Source organism: Bos indicus, chromosome 19, assembly GCF_029378745.1.
Source record: "Bos indicus isolate NIAB-ARS_2022 breed Sahiwal x Tharparkar chromosome 19, NIAB-ARS_B.indTharparkar_mat_pri_1.0, whole genome shotgun sequence".
NCBI classification, from domain to species: domain Eukaryota; kingdom Metazoa; phylum Chordata; class Mammalia; order Artiodactyla; family Bovidae; genus Bos; species Bos indicus.
The window spans coordinates 35,681,117-35,700,191 of record NC_091778.1 but is presented as its reverse complement, the minus strand read 5'-3'; the positions used below and the strand labels follow the sequence as shown (position 1 = coordinate 35,700,191).

Below are 19,075 nucleotides of genomic sequence, written 5' to 3'. Positions count from 1 at the left end.
GCCATCCAACCATCTCGTCCTCTGTCATCCCCTTCTCCTGCCTTCAATCTTTCCCTTTTTTTGTATGAATTTTATATAAAGAGCTCATCTAGCTCCATAGGCACTCCTGGGGGTGTTTTGCAGACAGACGCGCAGGAGGTGGCCTCTGTGGTGAGCGCCCGGGAGATCCAGGCCGTGGCCGAGCTGCTGCAGGTCTCCCCTGAGGGCCTGCAGAAGGCCATCACCTTCAAAGTGACCGTGAGTCCCTGGTGGCTGGGGCCGCTTCATGCCCCATGCTGTGTGGGCCCCCTGCCCCTCTCCCCTGCCTCCCACTCCTGTCAATCTCTGGGTTGGGCCCAGAGTTGGGTACCTCAGACCCCAAAGGCATTACAGCCTCCAGGCCTTTGCATGGCTGTTCCTGTTTTCACACCCACTCAACCTTCCAAACCCAACATAGACATCGCCTGCTCCCAGGGAGCCACCCCTGACCCCTGGCTGGGCCTGTCCCTCCCACAGCCCCTGCCCATCCTCCCTTCCCGAGGCTGACATCACTGTTGTGTCTGCTTATACAAGCTCCTGTCTCCCTGACGGTGGGGCAGCCCCCACCCCACCAGCAAGCCAGGCAGCAGAGGGATGAGGGTATGCGTCCTGCCCCCTGGTTGTGCCTGAGACCAGTCACACCAGCTCCATGATCCCCGCTCCACGCCCCTCCCCCCAGTTCTCTGGGGACTTCCCAGAGGTGGTGGCCAACGCACTGTCACTCAGAGCCCCCTCCCCCCACACCCCAGGAGACCATGAGAGAGAAGATCTTCACCCCCCTGACGGTGGAGAGCGCCGTGGACGCCAGGTGAGGCCACAGCTCCACCTGAGGCCCTCTGCCTCCTCACTGTGCCTGCCCCCTCAACACCTCTCTGCTCCAGGGATGCCATCGCCAAGGTGCTGTACGCATTGCTGTTCAGCTGGCTCATCGCCAGGGTCAATGCGCTGGTGTCCCCACAGAAGGACGCGCTGTCCATTGCTGTCCTGGACATCTATGGCTTCGAGGTGGGGCTCTGCAGGGGAGGCTCTAGTGCCATCAACTGTTCAGGGCCCTCCCCCATTATTATCTCCCTCCATTCACCCACAAGCACTTCCTGGGGCTTCCAGGTGCCAGGCTCTGTGGGTGACACCAGGGACCCCAGAAAGGACCAGACCTGGGCGCTACCCTTGGGGTGCTTCCAGGAGGGACTGGGTGAGGTTCCAGTGGACAGACGCGGACAAACACATGTGGTCAGAGCCATAACAGAGGCATCCTGGTGCTGGGGGAGCCTGGAGAAGATCCCTAGCTGGTTCCTTAAGAGCCAGTCAAGGCATTTGAGGTGGAGAGAACAGTCATGCAAAAGCTCAGGGGTGTGGGGAGCTGGAAGTCATTTGGGGGGTCAGAGTGGGGGACATGGAAAAAGACAGGCAAGATCAGAACAGCGGAAGCGGCCGCTGAGGTTCCCATGGCACCTATTATGTGCCGGCTGCTGTTTTGAGCTCTTGATTTGTTACTCACTTAATCCTGACAGTCGCCTGGGAGGTAGGCACTGTCATCCCCATTTTACAGATGGGGAAGCTGAGGCACTTGGGGTAGAAAGTGGCAGACCCAGGGTCGGAACCTAGGTAGAAGGTTCCAGGGCCTGGGCCTCAGCCACTACCTGGGCCACCTCCCATGGTTCCTGAACCACTAGGCTCTCAGCTGTGCCCAGAGGGAGCCCCCGAGGGGTCTGAGCAGAGGGTCTGTGCGCAGGGCTTCAGCTTGCTGAAGTTGTGGTTGTGGAAGGTGGGGATAAGGCTGCATGGGGAAGGAGGAGTGGGAAGGCCCTGGGTGGGGACAGATGGGCTGCTGGCCACAGAAGTGCAGGGCCCAGCCTCTCTGCCCATCTGGCAGGACCTGAGTTTCAACAGCTTCGAGCAGCTGTGTATAAACTATGCAAACGAGAGCCTCCAGTACCTCTTCAACAAGATCGTCTTCCAGGAAGAGCAGGTGAGAAGCCTCTGTCCGCTCTCCATCCTGTCCTGCCAGCCGCTGGGCCACCTCAGAGGCAGACAGGCTGTGCTGGCTCTTTAAGGACAAATGAGAGGTCATCCATAGGCCCAGTGGAGGGCGAGGCACTCTGAGCTAGGGACCAGCATGTGCGTAGGCCCTGCTCTGAAGGGGCAGGTGCGAGGGTGCTGAGCCCAGAGAAGCCCTCCTGTGGTCCTCCTCACCCTCGCAGGGCCATCAGGCTGGGGACAGGCAGGGCCCAGAGGTGGCTCATGTTGTGCTGCCCTGCTGGGCATGAGCTCCCTGTGCTGGGAGGGGTGCAGGTGGAGGTGCCCCGGTTGGGCCCCTCTGGATGGTGTCCACCTGGGGGACAGGGTGGGAGGCACTGGGCGGGGCTGGAGGCCGAGGACCGCTGTCCACAGGAGGAGTACATGCGCGAACAGATCGACTGGCGGGAGGTCACCTTCGCCGACAACCAGCCCTGCATCAACCTCCTTTCGCTGAAGCCCTATGGCATCCTGCGCATCCTCGATGACCAGTGCTGCTTCCCCCAGGTGTGCGCTGAGTACGCTGCTTGGGGCACGTGGCACTCTGAGCCCGTGTCCCCACTGGGCCCGAGTCCTGCACTCCACTCTGCTCTGGCCTCCGCTCGGGGGCTCAGGACACCCAACCTGGGGTTTCAAACCCGGGGTGATTGAGGCTGGATGGGGGCTCTGGAGGAGGGGCTTTGCCAGCCCGTGGAGTCACAGAAGGCTTCCTGGAGGAGGTGACCTTGGAGTTGGGCCTCAGATTCTGATTGGAAAACACGAGAGTGGTATGGGTGCTCCGGTCAGTGGGACTAGAGAGAGCAGAGACAGAGGGGCTGGAGGGAAGGCAGCTGGGAGCCCACCCTTCCACAGGGTCCATTCAGGTTGTCCATACTGAGCAGCAGACAGCCAGGGGAGCAGGGACTTGCTCCTCCTCCCTGCAGCTTGCAGGGGACCAGTCAGGGCTGGAGAATTTGCCACCAGGCCAGCTACTGCCTGCCCGGGCCTTGCCCACCTGCTGACCCCTGCCTGCCCCCAGGCCACAGACCACACCTTTCTGCAGAAGTGCCATTACCACCATGGCGCCAACCCACTTTACTCCAAGCCCAAGATGCCACTGCCCGAGTTCACCATCAAGCACTACGCGGGCAAAGTCACCTACCAGGTGAGATCCTGAATGGCCCACATAGCCTCTAGTCCCAGTCCCCATGCCAGAGACACCCGGACCTGTTGCAGTCTGGCCCTGCTGATCCTCAGCTGTGTGATCTTGGCCAAGTCCCTCTACCTCTCTGAGCCTCAGCTTTCTCATCAGAAGAGTGGGAACAATAGTGCCCATCTCCCGGGGTGAGTGAAGAAGTCCAGGGCTCGGCAGACATGGTGAAGAGGAGCGCCCATCAGCAGTGATCACTGTTACTGCTGTCATCTTGGCTCTTTCCTGCCCTGAGGTGTCTCAGACCAGGATTCCAAGCTTCTGTCCCCACTGGGCCTCATTTTCCTCATCTCTAGAATGGGCACAGGTCAGAGTCCTGAGGACAGGCCACGACGTGGACTGGGCATGTGGCTACTGCCCCCTCTCCCGCTCCCCAGGGAGTGGAGAGGACAGTGGGACAGGAAGGCGGGAACCATAGCAGGCGGAGGGACCCGTCCCTCTCAGGACAGACAGGGAGACCGAGGCCTGGAGGGCAGGGCCAGTGTCCCCTGGGGCCGTGAGCCCCTGACCCACTGTAAGGAGGAGGGGAGAGGAGGGGAGCGGGCGGTGCACACACCCTGGGATGAGTCAGCCTTCCGCCCTGTCTCCCAAGCCGTTGGGGTAGGGTGGGGTCCACACCGAACTGCCCCTCCCCTCCCCCTCTCCAGGTGCACAAGTTCCTAGACAAGAACCACGACCAGGTGCGCCAGGACGTGCTGGACCTGTTTGTGCGGAGCCGGACTCGGGTGAGCGAGCCTCGCTGCCCTGGCCCCCCGAGCACCCAGCCTGCCGTCAGACCCCTTCCCCAACTTTGTCCAGACTCTGGCTCAGCCCGGCCTATCCCTCCCTGAGGGGTTCTCCTACGCCCTGTCCTCTCGGCCTCCACGTCCCCCCCAGGTCGTTGCCAGAGTTCATGGCCAGGTGTGTCACAGGCCCCCTTGGGGCCAGGCATGCAGACTCTAGTGCCCCATGTTCCCCCACAGGCAGGCCACTTGGAAGGTATGAGCACCCTGACTTGAGAAGAATGCCAGCCGGGAGGGCATGGCTTTCAGTCAGGGCAGGGGTCCAGCAGTCACTTTCTGATCCCCGGGTCCAGAGACTGATGCCTTTTGTTCTTCCCCTTTCTCTTTCTCTCCGTCCATTTCCCTCCTTGTTTCTGCCTCTGGGCCCTTCCCCTTCCGTCTCCTGGCACCTTGACCTTGACTGCTGGCCCAGGTGGTAGCACACCTCTTCTCCAGCCATGCCCCGCAGGCTGCCCCTCAGCGCCTGGGCAAGAGCAGCTCCGTCTCCCGGCTCTACAAGGCGCACACGGTGGCCGCCAAGTTCCAGCAGTCACTTCTGGACCTGGTGGAAAAGATGGAGAGGTGGGTGTGGCAGGTGCCCCCACCCTGTGACCCTGGGGGCAAGCACCCTCCGTCCCCAGGGCCTCACACTGCCCTCCTCTCGACTCTGCCCAGGTGTAACCCCTTGTTTGTCCGGTGCCTGAAGCCCAACCACAAGAAGGTATATGATGGGGGTGCCCCTGGGGGAGCCAAGTCCTCTCCCCATGCTGTGTGACCTTGGGCGAGTGGCTTTGCCTCTCTGGACCTCCCATCTGCCCAGCCCACCGAGGAGACCATTGCATATGTTTGGGCCGATACACAGGCTTCCTCTCTGGGCCCTCCCCCCAGGAGCCAGGCCTCTTTGAATGTGATGTGGTGACGGCCCAGTTACGCTATTCAGGGCTGCTGGAGACTGTGCGGATTCGGAAGGAGGGCTTTCCGGTGCGGCTGCCCTTCCAGGTGTTCATCGACAGGTACCTTGGTCTGGTGCTTCCTGAGTTCTGCAGACCCCTACCCAGGCCCCCATGGCCCCAGGAATTCACAACCCAGGCAGAATAGGGCTGGCCATGCACGGTTGCTCAGGTTGTACACTACACAAGACCACCACGTACTAGCTGTTACGTGGCAGATATATTTACTACTTTGCATTTTTCATAGTTTTATTATGTATGTGTTGACTCCAAAGAGAAGTGATTTTCATACCTATTACTACTATGACAAGTTTCCAGCAGATGGCGTTAAAGCATTTTCTTGTACTGAAAGCATTTATTATAGTTTAATGCTCTTTTCAAGCAGCCTTGGGACAGAAAGCCCTTTTCTGGTTAGAAGAGACTATGAGTAAAGGCTCTGCTGGGACCTAGGCTTCCCGGAGACAGGGGTTGGGTAGTGACCCTGAGGTCTAGCAGGCAGCCGGATGGGTCCAATAGCTGGATTTGGGGCCTGCAGATACCGCTGTCTAGTGGCCCTCCAGCACAACCTGCCAGCCAGTGGGGACATGTGTGTGTCGGTGCTGAGCCGCCTATGCACGGTCACACCAAACATGTACTGTGTTGGTGTCAGCAAGGTGAGTCCTACCCACGCTCAGCCCCTGGGTGCCCTGTGGCTGGAGACTGTGGGCTCAGAAGTGCCCAGGCCAGAGGCCATCCAGCCAAGCTGGGGCATGGATGCTGATCCCACCTCCACACTCTGCCTGGCCACTCTCACTGTCTGATTCACCATCCTGCCTTCCCCACCTCTCCAGACTTGGCCGCCCTCCACCCGATCCGGGGCTGGCCTGTCCTCTGTCTCCAGGGACTCCTGGGGAGGGCGGGCCCAGGCAGTGCCCGGGAGCTCTCAGCCTCAGCGCTCCCCTGCTGCCCCCAGCTCTTCCTGAAAGAGCACTTGCACCAGCTGTTAGAGGGCATGCGGGACCACGTTCTGTGCCTGGCGGCCGTCACACTACAGCGCTGCCTCCGCGGCTTCTTTGTCCAACGCCGTTTCCGCTCCCTACGCCGCAAGATCATCCTGCTGCAGAGCCGGGCCCGCGGCTACCTGGCCAGGTGCAGGCCCAGGGTGGGCAAGGCTCCCTGGGTTTCTGTGGCCAGGCCCCAGGAAGGCCGAGCCTGAACTTGGGTAGTGAGTTCCCCATTCCCAGAGGCATGCACCCTTCCTTTGTGGGAAGGGTGATCAGATTCTGTGTGTCTTTCCCTCCCACCCCCTGGTCCTTGTGACTGGTAGGTAGAAATCCATCCAACCAAGAGGGGCCCCACCCTGCATCTCCCAGACCCTGGGACAGCCAACAGGCCCTGCCACTCCATTTGCTGTGTGACCTTGGCCAAGTCACTGCCCGTCTCTGAGTTTGTTTCCCTTTTTGCATTGGGTCCCAGAGTGAAGTGTGGACACTGACACCCCAACAAGGCAGGTGTAGGCATCTCTTCCCCATGGTCACCCATGACCCTTGCCCCCCCGGCCTTCCTACTCAAAACCCCTTCTCCTCTTCTCTGTGCCCCAGGCAGCGGTATCAGCAGATGAGGAGGCGTCTGGTGAAGTTCCGGGCCCTGGTGCACACGTATACGAGCCACCGGCGTTACCTCAAGGTGCTGTAGGCTGGGCTTTCGTCCCTCCCCCCGGAACCAGGCCTGCCCCGTCAGGGTCCATGGGGCGGCAGGGACGGGGAGGTGGCATTTGGCCTGGACAGGCTTGGGTTCAATCCCCGCTTATCCCTCTCTAGCCCTGCTCTCCTCACCCATCCCTTGGGGTGTGCAGGGGTTGAATGAGAGGCTGCGGGGAGGGTGTGGCCCGGCACAGGGCTCACAGCAGGGCCTACAAACCGGGCATGATTAGAATTTAGCGACCCGAGCAGCACTCGCTCTGGTTGTGCCCTTGTCTCGGTGCTGGTCTCGGCCTGTTGTCACATTTCCACAGCCAGACAGACAAACATAGCCCTGAGGAGCTGCACACCTTTGCTGGAGTTTTGTGGGGCAGCAGGGAGGTGCTTCTCTGGTAGCCCCGGGACAGTAGAGAATCCACCTGCAATGTGGGAGACCCGGGTTCGATCCCTGAGTCAGGAAGATGCCCTGGAGAAGGAATTGGCAACCCACTCCAGTATTCTTGCCTGGGGAATCCCCGAAGAGAGGAACCTGGCAGGCTACAGTCCGTGGGGTGTCGCAAAGGGTTGGACACGACGGAAGGACTAACACTTTCCAGGGAGGGGCCCCAGAACGCACCTCTCTGCTGCTGTCCGACATCCTGTGCGTCTCTCCTTCCCCAAAGTGTCACTGCTCTGCCCTCTGCCTGAGTCTCTTGCTCTCTTCCTCCCACACCCATTTCTCTGGCCACACCACTGCCTCCCCCGTCTGTGAGGTGGGCCTGGGGCCGCCGTCCCCTCTGCCCACCGCTGCCCGCCTTGACCGTCTGCTCTCCTGCAGCTGAGGGCGGAGCGGAGGCTCCGGGTGGAGGAGGCATGGCTGCGGGAGCAGGAGGTGGGTGTGAGGTCCAGGCAGCTGCGGGGGACAGGAAGGGAGGCCGGCAGGCGGGGGTGTGGCAGGCCTGTCCCCTCACCCTGTGCTGACCCCCCAGGAGCTGAGCAAGCGGCAGGTGGTGGCCGTGGGGCACCTGGAGGTCCCGGTGGAGCTGGCTGGGCTCTTGCAAGCTGTGGCGGGTACGTCAGTGCTGGGCGGTGTTGGGGGGCGGGCTGGCCAGGGGGCCAGGCCCCTCAGACCTTCTCTGTCCACAGGCCTCAGGACAGCCCAGGGGCCCCGGGTGGCCCTTGTGCGAACTCCTCGGCTTCGGGCCGAGCCCCGGGTCACGCTGCCTCTGGATATCAACAACTACCCCATGGCCAAGTTTGTCCGGTGCCACTTCAAGGTAAGAGCTGGAGGAGACCCAGTGACAGCTGGCATTTTCCTCGGATATGGCCGACTTCTGGCCACGCCCTTTGAGAGCAGGCCAGAGCTCTCCAGTTGCTGGGTCATGAGGAATCTAGGGACTCCGGGGGCCTGGATGGTGGTGGGGGGCCGCCGGGGCTCCGGCAGTGGCTGTTTGGAAACATTTCAGAAACCTGACAAGCAGTGAGTGGACCCACAGCATGTCACCCCCGCTGCTCATCTCCTGCCCTCCGGGGACGTCTTAGAGGGGCTCTGCCCTGATGCGCTGAATCTCCATCTGCATGCTGGGGACCAGAGCCCGGGCGCCTTAGGCTCGTGTGCCCCAACCCGGCCTAGAGCAGCGGGTCCGGAGGTGCCCCTGCCTCCCAGCTCTGTGCCCAGGTGCCTGCTCTGTGCCCAGGAGCCTGCCTTTGGGATGCTGACCGTGCCCCTGAGGACGCCCCTCACGCGGTTGCCAGCGGAGTACCATGTGGAGGCTGTGGGCATCTTCAAGCTGGTATGAGTCTGCACAGACCACCTTCCAAATCACAGCCCCAGCCTTGAGGCCAGACAGGAGACCCCCATGCTGCTCCCCTGGACCCTCCACCAGCCCAGGCCCTGAGCCCTTGGAGGAGGGACTTCTGGGAGGGACTTCTGAGAGGCAGTGTCTGTCCTCTTCTCTGGGGTGGGGTCTGGGGATGGGGGCCTGTCTTGCAGTTGTCTCGGCAACATGGCTGCCTCCCAGCCTCTCTGGAGCTTCCAGAATAGAGCCTCGTCTGAAAGGGGAGGCAGAGAAGACCTAATGAGTGACCCACTCCTGTGGACAGAGCGGGGGATGGGGGTCGGGGAGCCCAGACAAGGCCCCTCATGCAGCCCTGGGCAGAGTCAGGGAAGGCTTCCTGGAGGAGGGGGCATTTGAGCTGGAGAGGAAGGTGGCGGCAGTCTCCCAGCCAGGGCGAATGGAGAGGTAGAGAGGAGAGAAGTTGCCATGGTCAGAACAGAGACTCAGAAGAGTAAGGCCAGAGGGGCAGGAGGCTTTGACCAACAAGCCCAGAGCTGAGGTTGGGCTCTCAGGGGCGCAAGGGAGCCACGGATGGTGCTTCCATGGGAGGATGTGGTTGGGTATGCATGCTAGAAAGTGCCCTCTGGGGCCTGGATAGAGCTGGAGGTGAGGGACCTGCTGGAGGCCAGGGTGTGGGGAGGGGCTGGGGCTGTAGAAGGTTCGTGAGCAGGAGAATCTTGACTTTCCCCAAGCCCTGGTCACTTGGCCCAGGGTAAACCAGGCTGGCTTCCCAGGTGGCACTAATGGTAAAGAACTCGCCTACCAATGCAGGAGATGTAAGAGACGGGGGTTCGATCTTTGGGTTGGGAAGATCCCTTAGAGGAGGGCATGGCAACCCACTTAAGTATTTTTGCCTGGAGAATCTCATGGACAGAGGAGTCTGGCGGGTTACAGCCCATAGGGTCACAAGAGTCAGACACCATTTAAGCGACTTAGCATGCACAAGCCTGTTACAGTTTTACTGTGGGGGAATTTTATATGGGCAGGGGGACTTGGGAAGGACATGTGAGGGATGCATATGAAGGGGTGGGGACCAGTGGGAACAGCCCTCTGAGAGGCCCAGGAGAATCTGCTTGTGGCCAGATCCTACGTTTCATGGGCGACCCCCAGCTGCACGGCGCCCGGGACCACGTCTTTGGGAGCTACATCGTGCAGAAGGGACTGGCAGTGCCCGAGCTGCGGGACGAGATCCTGGCGCAACTGGCCAACCAGGTGTGGCGCAACCCCAGCTCCCACAACGCCGAGCGGGGCTGGCTCCTGCTGGCCGCCTGCCTCAGCGGCTTCGCACCATCCCCGCGCCTGGACAAATACCTGCTCAAGTGAGTGGAGCTGGGGGGCCAGGGCCCAGGGCAGATGCCAGGCCAGGCAGGAGGGAGGCTCTGTGCCTGGAAGCTCAGGCTCGGGGGCTGGCCCAGGGCTTCATGTCAGAGGGCAGGGGTCAGACAAGACTGGATACAGGGCTTCCAGAGCTCAGCGGTGGCCGGACCAGGGTGTGGGGAATCTGGAAGAGAGGTGCTGACCTCTCACGTGGTGAGCAGTGGGTTGCAGCAGGGTCGTTAGGCATGTAGATTCCAATAGTCTGTGTTCAAATCCCAGCTCAGCCACATGTAAGCCGTGTGACCTTGGGCAATTTAAATAACCTCTCTGAGTCTGTTTCCTCACCTGTAAAATGAACATGGTTAGAGTACCTACATCAGGCTGTGTGAGGATTAACCATGCAAACACGTGTGAAATGCCGAGAGGACAGGCTGGTGGTAAGCGCTGTGTAAGCACGGCCGTCGTCAGCATCCTGATCGTGTTAAGGTGATGGTGATGTCCCCCTCCTTGGTGACGAGGTTGATTTGCATGGGAAAGAGCTCAAGCAGGCCCTCGGTGCGAAACCTAGCTCTGACTTTCCCGCCGTGTGACCTGGGGCGATTCACTGCCTCTCTCTGAGCCTCTTTCCTGACCTGGGAATTGGGGATGGTAACAGGACCCACCAGTGGCTGTGAGCTGCAGAGCATGCAGAGCCTTCCTGAGCTCAGCACAGTAGGGGCAGCTCCCTGGGACTCTGCCAGGGGAAGGGCCACTACCTGCCCGCTGGGCTTCCCATGGGCATGGCTCTAAGCTTCCCTGTGGTAGCCACAGGCCACCAGCCACAGGGAGGGGCGGATGAGGAGTGCCCGCCCCTGGCGGGGAGCAGGCTGGTTGACCCTGGGTCAGCTGGAACCCCCACAGCCATCTGTGAACTCGGTGGCAGGCTCAGAGAGGACTGATGACCACCCGGGTGGCCTGGTAAAATGGAAGTCCCCGGAGGCCAGGTCTTTGCTTACACCTCCTGCAGGCCCCATCCTGGCAATGACATTTTGCTCTGTTGAGCTTAGTTGGGCCTGCCTGGAACCTTTTCGGTGTCCTTGGACTCCTGCTGGCTTGAGGTACCCCTGGCTGGCCTGGATGCTTTCAGCTTAGCCTGGGAGCGCCAAGCTGCCCTAATCATTGGCAGCCCAACCTCAGATCTCTGGGCTGGCCTGGGCATCCCTGACCAGTCTCAGGGTTTCCCCCACATCTGGCTAGCCTCATCCTTGCTCCAATTCCTACCTGCCAGGTTTGTGTCTGATCATGGGCGCGGTGGCTTCCAGGCCGTGTGTCAGCATCGCCTCATGCAGGCCATGGTCTCTGGGGCTGCCCGCACCTTCCCTCCAACTCAGCTTGAGTGGACAGCCACCCAGGAGAAGGCTGGCATGGCACTGGACGTGGGCTGCTTCAACGGTGAGCTGCCCTCCCCTGCCTCCCATGGAGGGGCAGCAGAGCCCGGGGTTAGGAGAAGCTGGGTGGCCCTGCTGTGAGCAGCCTGGAGAGAGGGCAGGACCTGGACTGGGGCTGGGAGCAGGGCTGTGAGGATGTGCAGCCAGGGCCCAGGACGAGAGCGGGGAGGCGGCAGGATGGGCTGCAGATGCTTGGAGCCAAGCCCCACCCCTGCTACTGCCCAGGTGACCTGTTCTCCTGCCCGGTGCAGTCCTGGAGTACGGGGGAGGAGGTGGCCGGAGACATTCTGAGGCACAGGTTGGCTCCTGGCGTGCTCCGCCCAGCACACCCCTGCACACCCAGGAAGGAGGAGGTGGGGGCGGGAGACCAGGTCCCCCAGTCCCGGAGGGTCTGTTCCAGTCACGTGTCTGGCTCCATCCAGGGTCTCCCCGGGCGGTACCTCTTGGCGCCATCCCTCATTCCCATCCCTCCATGTGCTATCACCAGGGGGCTGGTTGACGGCTGGCGAGGCTGGACAGTGGCCATGAAGAACGGGGTCCAGTGGGCAGAGCTGGCCGGCCATGACTACGTGCTGGACCTGGTGTCGGACCTCGAGCTGCTCAGGGAGTTCCCTCGACGGAAAGCCTACTTCCTCGTGGGTGCGGAGGGGCCCCTGGCCTGCAGGGGAGGCCTCAGGTAGAGGTGGTCTCTCCCAGCCCGAGGCCCCCCCTCCTGCATGCTGGTGGCTGTGAGCTGAACTTGAACTTGAGGGCTTCAGGAAGGGGGCCTACCTTCAAAGGGAGAACTCCAGGGTACAGAGGAGGGTCTGCCGGGGGGCTCAGCTGCTGTGTTCCCCATCCCCCAGGGTGTTTGGGAACAGCTGGGACTCCGACGATGATGCACCCACCAAGCCCCAGCCCCAGGGGCTCATGCCTGTAGTGGCCGACTCAGATGGGTACTGCAGCCACAATGAGAACGGTACAAATGGGGAGCCTGAGCCTCAGAGAGGGACAGTGACCCTCCAAGATCCACCAGCAGTGGCCACTGTCTCTGGTGGGGAGGGAGCCTGGGGGCGAGAGGGGTGATCAGCAGGAGGAAAGAATTTGAATTTCCCCCAACCCAACCAGACTTGGACAGCCTTGGAGAGCCTGCTGTGCCCCACAAGGGGCTGGACTGCTACCTGGACAGCCTCTTCGACCCCGTGCTGTCCTGCGGGGATGCGGTAGGGACTCATCGGGCCTTTGAAGGCCAGAGCAGGGCGCATGCACAGGAGCCTCTTGCAGCCCGGCCCTGGGGTGGCTGGAGGGGGGCCCCTGGGAGGGGGTGGGGGCGGTGTCAGGTGCCCGTTGCCTTGGAGCCTGGGGAGCGTGGCATTGGGGCAGTCACTTGAGCCATCTGCTCCCCAGGACCTGGAGAAGCCAACAGCCATTGCCTACCGCATGAAAGGGGGAGGCCAGCCAGGTGGAGATGGCAGCAGCAGCACTGAAGGCCCCCCCAGGAGACCCCCAGAGCCAAAGCCCAGTCAGTGCCTCCTCCAGCTCGGGTTCAGGGTTGGGCTCGGCGGGGCCCCATGGTGCTCAGGGCAGCTTCAGCCCTAGAACAGAGGCAGCCTCAGGCTTGCGGGGTGAGCTGACAGGGTGGGAAGAGTAGGGAATTCCCACTCCTACCTCCCTCATCTCTGGATCTATGCCCCCCGACCCGGTCACCCCAGTTCCAGGCCTGGACGCCTCCACGTTGGCCCTGCAGCAAGCCTTCATCCACAAGCAGGCAGTACTGCTGGTAAGTGCCAGGGGACTGGGGTGTCCTGCCGGGGGCCCAAGCCTGGGCCTACCCGCTCACCCCAACTCTCTGCAGGCCCGGGAGATGACCCTGCAGGCCATGGCACTCCAGCAGCAGCCCCTGAGTCCCACCCCGAGACCCTTCCCCCCAGAGGTGAGCCCCAGAGGCCCCCCATGAGTGCCGTGTTGCCCCAGAGCATCGCTGCACCTCTCTAAACCAGGAGCCCCCTCCGCCTCTCCTGGGCCAACGTGGGGTTCCTGAGAGCAAACTGACATGACCCAGGACGCCCTCCTCACACTCTGCTCTCCACAGAAACCCTTAGCATCAGAGGCCCGGCCGAAGTTCGTAGGCACTGGACTCCCAGCCAAGCCTGTGCTCCTGCAGGCTGCTCCGAAGCCTGCGGCCCCCGCCCCTCTGGCCAAGGCCCCGAGGACGCCCACCAAGCCCGTGGCTGCCCCCATTCTGCCTCAGGGCTGGGCTTCTCCAGAAAGCAGTTAAGTGTCCTGTTGCAGCAGGGGCTTCCCAAGGTGAGATGGGAGGGTGGACTCACCTACCCCCTATACCATGCCCCGCCACAGCCTCACCCTGCCTGGAGCTGGTCCGGTCTTCGACCCTCAACTCGGAGCACTTCCCGCAACCCACGCAGCAGATCAAGGACATCGTCAGGCAGCACCAGCAGCTGCCCCGGGGGGGCCGGCCCGAGGCCCTCAGGTCAGCCCACCCACTCAGCCCTCTGGCCCTCTTTCGTGACTGCCTTCCCATGTGCCTGTCTGCTGGGCTCACAGCACCCTGCCCAACAGCCTTTAGGGAGTGTCTGTTCACCCAGGTGGTCCAGATGAGACTCCCCCCAAGGGCACAGGGAGGCCAGGACCGCTCTCTAGGGATTGTGTGTGACCCCATGCCTGTCTCTGGTCCTCTCGGGGTTATCATGTACGGTGATGGGGGGAGAGGAAGTTCCTGGGTGGGACTGTGTGGCTGTGAAGAGAAGGCTCAGCGTCCCGCTCCCCAGGAAGGACGGCGGGAGGGTGTTCGTAAAGCGGCCTGATCCCCATGAGGAGGCCCTGACGATCCTGAGGGGGCAGATGAGCCCCCCAGTGGCAGCACCCGGCACCCAGGTGAGGGGCTGGGGCTGGTGGGGTCCAGGCGGAACAGAAGACACAGGGGGGGCCTCTGGGGGAGCCTCTGTGTACTGTGGTGGGCTGTCTTTGTGGGGACAGGTCCCCAGAGAGGCCGTGGCCTTGGTGAAGCCAGTGACCAGCACACAGCGGCCATCCGTGGGGCCCGCTCCAGGTGAGGGCCAGGAGGGAGGGAGGGGCTGGAGGGCAGGTGTCTGAGTGCAGGAATTAGTCAGTGTGAGCACAGGTGAGTCTTGGTCTGCATGACGGTGGCCTGTGTGTCCATGTCCCTGGGCCTGTGTGGACATACTATGTGGATGTTTGTGCAATTGTATCAGCATTTGCATGGCACTGATTTCAGGCCAGCCCACTCTAAATCCTCACTCAGACTCTTCAACACAGTACTGTCTGTGTAGATGTTACAGATGAGAAGACAGACACAGAGAGGTTAAGTGACTCACTCAAGATCACACAGCTCTTAAGTGTCAGACCAGGGACAGAATCCCAGGCCTCCTGACATCACAGCTGGAGTCCTAACCTCTGCACCTCCTGCCTTATGGCAGCCACAGTGATCGTAACAGATCAGTTAGTTCCCATCCACCCGCCAACGACTTTCCAGCGGCCCCTGGGATGAACCCCAGGCTCCTCACTGTGGCTCACCCCAGCCTCACCTCCTCCTGCTCCGTGCCCTGGGGCTCTCTGCTCCTCACTGTTTCTGGGCCCATCAGAATTCAGTCCTGCCGCAGGGCCTTCATCCTTGCTGTTCCGCCTGCTGAGAATGCTCTTCGCAGAAGATCCTTGCATGCCTGGCCCCTTTTCATCACGAAGTCTCAAACCTCACCTCCTCAGGGAGGTCTGCCCGACCGCCAAGACCACAGGCCCCTCACAGACCAGCCCCCAGATTTTCCCAGGTCGCCATTTGATTTCTGCCCCAGCTCCCAGCACCGAGAGCACTGTCCTTTCTGAACTGTTTCACACACCTTACCAGGGTCTCCCTCCGGGCAGCACCTGGTCTCTGCTGCTCCGGGTATCCCTGGCCCCTACCTCCACCCCCACCACATTAGGACTGTAGAGCTGGGTCTCTGTTTGTGGGAGGATGGCAGGGCTGAGAGAGTGTGCCTACGTGCCCACATGATCAGGTGTATCTACCCACGAGGCAGGAGGAGGCCCCTCTGCTCCAACCTCGCCCTCCCTGGGCCCTGCCTCCCCAGCACTGCCCTCGCGATCGCTGGAGCCTCCTGAGGATCCCGTGAAGACACGGCTGCACCGCCTCCCGAACCCCAACTTCTATGGCTACCGGGACACCCCCTGGCAGATCTTCCTGCGCAAAGAGGTGCTGGGGCCCTACCAGGGCTGGAGGGGGCGCAGGGCCTGATGGGCCAGGGGTCACAGCGCAGCTGGTGAGGAGCATGGGGCCTCATGGTAGCCCCACACCGCAGGTGTTCTACCCCAAGGACGACCACAGCCACCCCGTGCAGCTGGACCTCCTGTTCCGCCAGGTGAGGTCCTGTCCCGCCTCCCGGCCTCGAGTAGCAGCAGGGCAGCAGGTGTGTGGATCAGCCGTCTGCCAAGCCTCCTGCTCGGGTTTGGGGTCCTTGCCCGCAGCGAGGACAGGGAGCTGGTCTGCTGCGCCCCCTGCCGTGGATGGGCTTGGGGAGCCCACATCCCATATAAGCAGACTCACGGCTGGTCTGAGCTCGTGGGCCCCAGGGTCCACCCCAAGATCCCCTGTGTGGATCAGGAGACTAGGGCCTGGGGAGGGTGGAGATGAGAAGGGTGAGGGTCCTCAGAAGTGGGGTCTGATTTACAAGGTGCCCTCACTGCGTGGAAAGCACCCCATCCCCAGTCGTCCTGACACAGTCCAGCCTGGGCTCCAGGTTTGGGGAACCCTGCAGCCGCCCGCCTCACGCCCCTCCCACAGGTCCTGCACGACACTCTCTCCGAGGCCTGCCTGCGCATCTCTGCGGAGGAGCGGCTCCAGATGAAAGCCCTGTTTGGTACTGCGGGGTGTGGGGGGAGAGGGGCAGTCTGCTGGAGCCCCTGCCACCCTCTCTGCGCTGCTCCTGGCCTCTCCCCGGGGCCCAGCGGCAGGTCTGGGTTGGGCTATACTGGCCTGACTGCGGTCCCCACTGTCCTGTCTGTGGATATCAGTTTCCCCATATGGATGCTGGGAACGCAGTGGTCTGACACCTCCTTGCTGAGGGTCAACCTCCCCTCCATGCACTGCGGGTCAGCAGGGGAGGGGGCCCCGGTCCTAACCCGACCCGTGTCCCTTAGCCCAGAACCAGCTGGACACGCAGCGGCCCTTGGTGACAGAGAGTGTGAAGCGGGCCGTGGTCAGCACTGCCCGGGACAGCTGGGAGGTCTACTTCTCCCGCCTGTTTCCTGCCACGGTAGGAGCCCCCTGCCCGCCCCCTGCCCACTCTCTGCCCCCCAGGGGCTCTAGGAATGAGCCTGGAAGACCCCTTGTCCCCTCCCCAGGGCAGCGTGGGCACCGGGGTGCAGATGCTGGCTGTGTCCCACACGGGCATCAAGCTCCTGCGTGTGGTCAAGGGCAGCCACGAGGCGAGTGGGCAACTGCGGGTCCTGCGCACCTACAGGTGAGCGTCAGGCGAGGGGGAGGGTTCACGCAGGGCATGGGCGGGGCATGGGTTGGCAGGATTCGGGGCATGGACTGACACCAGCACTTCCTCCACGGACCGACTCGCTCGATGGCTGGCGGCTGAGTACAGTCAGCTCTCTGTGTTCACAGGCTTCACATCTGCAGATTCAGCCAATGGTGGATGGGAAATACTCAGAAAAAAAAATTCCAGAAAATTCCAAAATGCAAAACAAATTTTTCACTCACTGGCAACTATTCCCATAACATCTATCGTTCTTTTATAACTACCTGTACAGCATTTAGGGAGAAGGCAATGGCACCCCACTCCAGTACTCTTGCCTGGAAAATCCCATGGATGGAGGAGCCTGGTGGGCTGCAGTCCATGGGGTCGCTGAGAGTCGGACACGACTGAGCAACTTCACTTTCACTTTTCACTTTCATGCATTGGAGAAGGAAATGGCAACCCACTCCAGTGTTCTTGCCTGGAGAATCCCAGGGACAGCGGGGCCTGGTGGGCAGCCATCTATGGGGTCGCACAGAGTCGGACACGACTGAAGTGACTTAGCAGCAGCAGCAGTACAGTGTTTACATTGAATTCCCTGATAGCTCAGTTGGTAAAGAACCCGCCTGCAATGCAGGAAACCCTGGTTTGATTTCTGGGTTGGGGAGATCCCCTGGAGAAGGGATAGGGCTACCCATTCCAGTATTCTTGGACTTCCCCTTGTGGCTCAGCTGGTAAAGAATCCACCTGCAGTGTGGGAGACCTGGGTTTGATCCCTGAGTTGGGAAGATCCCCTGAGTATTCCGGCCTAGAGAATTCCATGGACTGTATAGTCCATGGGGTCCCAAAGAGTCGGACACAACTGAGCGACTTCCACTTCACTTCAAGTGTTAAGAGTAATCTAGAGATGATTTAAAGTAAACAGGATGTGCGTAGGTCATATGCCAATACCAGGTCATCTTATGAGAGGGACTTGAGCACCCATGGATTTGGTTGCCCTCCAAGGGCCCTGGAGCCAGTTCCCCACAGATACTGAGGGATGACTGTACCTACCATGTGCCCGGCTCTATGCCAAATCCTTTAATCAAGGAAACAGGCTCAGAGAAAGATGTTGCTTGTCTTGGGTCATCCAGCCAGGCAGTGGTGAGCTGGGAGCCAGTACCCCATCCTCAGCTTGGACACCCCTAAAGTCCCACCCCAGAGCCTACTGAGGGCAGGGCTACCGCATGTGAACAGCCAAGTGCAGATGCTTGAGTGTGAAACCTTCCTGCATCCTCCGACCCCTCCCTCCCAGCAGCCCATGGTCCTTTATGCCACAGCACGGGGAGTCTCAGGCATCAGTGAGATGCAGGCTCCTTCCTTCCAGAGTCTGAGCGTTTGCTTAGTGAAGGAGACAGATCTGTGGGCAAAATCTGGGGGGTTGGATCAAGAGGCAGAAAAATAAATAAAAAACAAAGTGTGGGGGTGCTGGGAGGTTGTGGGTTCACAGAGTGATGGGCAGGGCGCTGGAGCCACGGGCAGGAGGGGAGGGGAGGCAGGCAGGGGCCAGAGGTGCAGACAGTGGTGGGGGGTGTCCCTCTGTCCGTGGTGTCCTGCCTCATGCCACCTCCCCCTCCTCCAGCTTTGCGGACATCCTCTTTGTGACCATTCCCTCCCAGAACATGCTGGAGTTCAACTTGGCCAGTGAGAAGGTTATTCTCTTCTCAGCCCGAGCTCACCAGGTCAAGACCCTGGTGGATGACTTCATACTGGAGCTGAAGAAGGTCAGGGCCCTCCTGCAGATGCCTGCAGCAGGCTGAGGGCCTGAATGTACCAGCCACGCCTACCTGGGAGGGGTGGATACACCTGTGTGTCTGCGACTGTGTCTTCAGGCTCTTGCTCGAGCTGTGCCTTCCAACCTGGGGCCTATGCCCCTGCTGCCGGCCTCTCCAGGGTCCTTCACTTAGGCCTCTGGGCTCGGCAGCAGCCTCATTCCTCCCCTCCTGCAAGGGGCTGCACTGCCCATCACTGACCACCTGGTGACCACATCCAGCCCCATGCTTCTTCCAGACCGGGCAGTCCCCAGGCCTGGCACCTGGCCTCAGCGCTGAGGCTCTGGGACGGGTAGGGGTGGGTCAGACCTGTGGCCATGCTCTCACAGCCTGTGTGCGGGGCAGGGGAGTGGGCCCTGGCCTCTGGGAGGAGGGCATGGGCCCACAGCCTTCACCCAGCCCCTGACTGACGCAGGACTCGGACTACGTGGTTGCTGTGAGGAACTTCCTGCCTGAGGACCCTGCGCTGCTGGCCTTCCACAAGGGTGACATCATCCACCTGCAGCCCCTGGAGCCGCCTCGACTGGGTCAGCACCGGGGGGGATGGGGTGTGAGTGTGGGGGCGGCAGGGCGGGGGCCTCCCCGGCGGGTGCTGACGTGGGCCTGGCCCGCA

The 19,075-nt window shown here is 61.5% G+C and overlaps 1 protein-coding gene across 8 annotated transcripts in view; it reads left to right on the top strand.

The window, feature by feature from the left end:
- The window catches only part of MYO15A (myosin XVA), a 52,211-nt gene that overhangs the window by 18,181 nt on the left and 14,955 nt on the right, over window positions 1–19,075 (top strand). For 5 of the 8 annotated variants that reach the window (XR_011562010.1, XR_011562011.1, XM_070773182.1 and 2 more), the window contains 37 exons: window positions 124–237; window positions 768–826; window positions 900–1,023; window positions 1,892–1,987; window positions 2,410–2,541; window positions 3,053–3,178; window positions 3,871–3,948; window positions 4,418–4,566; window positions 4,660–4,705; window positions 4,873–4,997; window positions 5,470–5,587; window positions 5,887–6,062; window positions 6,515–6,599; window positions 7,431–7,484; window positions 7,582–7,663; window positions 7,739–7,869; window positions 8,290–8,385; window positions 9,514–9,749; window positions 11,015–11,178; window positions 11,400–11,472; window positions 11,662–11,850; window positions 12,020–12,132; window positions 12,282–12,376; window positions 12,561–12,675; window positions 12,866–12,933; window positions 13,009–13,086; window positions 13,246–13,426; window positions 13,512–13,644; window positions 13,943–14,048; window positions 14,151–14,223; window positions 15,260–15,381; window positions 15,488–15,595; window positions 15,970–16,045; window positions 16,326–16,441; window positions 16,530–16,648; window positions 18,273–18,414; window positions 18,878–18,989. Coding sequence is in view for 6 of the 8 variants with exons in the window: in XM_070773182.1 (XP_070629283.1) it covers window positions 124–237; window positions 768–826; window positions 900–1,023; window positions 1,892–1,987; window positions 2,410–2,541; window positions 3,053–3,178; window positions 3,871–3,948; window positions 4,418–4,566; window positions 4,660–4,705; window positions 4,873–4,997; window positions 5,470–5,587; window positions 5,887–6,062; window positions 6,515–6,599; window positions 7,431–7,484; window positions 7,582–7,663; window positions 7,739–7,869; window positions 8,290–8,385; window positions 9,514–9,749; window positions 11,015–11,178; window positions 11,400–11,472; window positions 11,662–11,850; window positions 12,020–12,132; window positions 12,282–12,376; window positions 12,561–12,675; window positions 12,866–12,933; window positions 13,009–13,086; window positions 13,246–13,426; window positions 13,512–13,644; window positions 13,943–14,048; window positions 14,151–14,223; window positions 15,260–15,381; window positions 15,488–15,595; window positions 15,970–16,045; window positions 16,326–16,441; window positions 16,530–16,648; window positions 18,273–18,414; window positions 18,878–18,989 (4,210 nt within the window). In the remaining 2 variants the exon portion in view is untranslated. Of the gene's footprint in view, window positions 1–123; window positions 238–767; window positions 827–899; window positions 1,024–1,891; window positions 1,988–2,409; window positions 2,542–3,052; window positions 3,179–3,870; window positions 3,949–4,417; window positions 4,567–4,659; window positions 4,706–4,872; window positions 4,998–5,469; window positions 5,588–5,886; window positions 6,063–6,514; window positions 6,600–7,430; window positions 7,485–7,581; window positions 7,664–7,738; window positions 7,870–8,289; window positions 8,386–9,513; window positions 9,750–11,014; window positions 11,179–11,399; window positions 11,473–11,661; window positions 11,851–12,019; window positions 12,133–12,281; window positions 12,377–12,560; window positions 12,676–12,865; window positions 12,934–13,008; window positions 13,087–13,245; window positions 13,427–13,511; window positions 13,645–13,942; window positions 14,049–14,150; window positions 14,224–15,259; window positions 15,382–15,487; window positions 15,596–15,969; window positions 16,046–16,325; window positions 16,442–16,529; window positions 16,649–18,272; window positions 18,415–18,877; window positions 18,990–19,075 lie in introns of those variants that run through there. The other 3 variants (XM_070773179.1, XM_070773183.1, XM_070773180.1) reach the window with 3 other exon arrangements.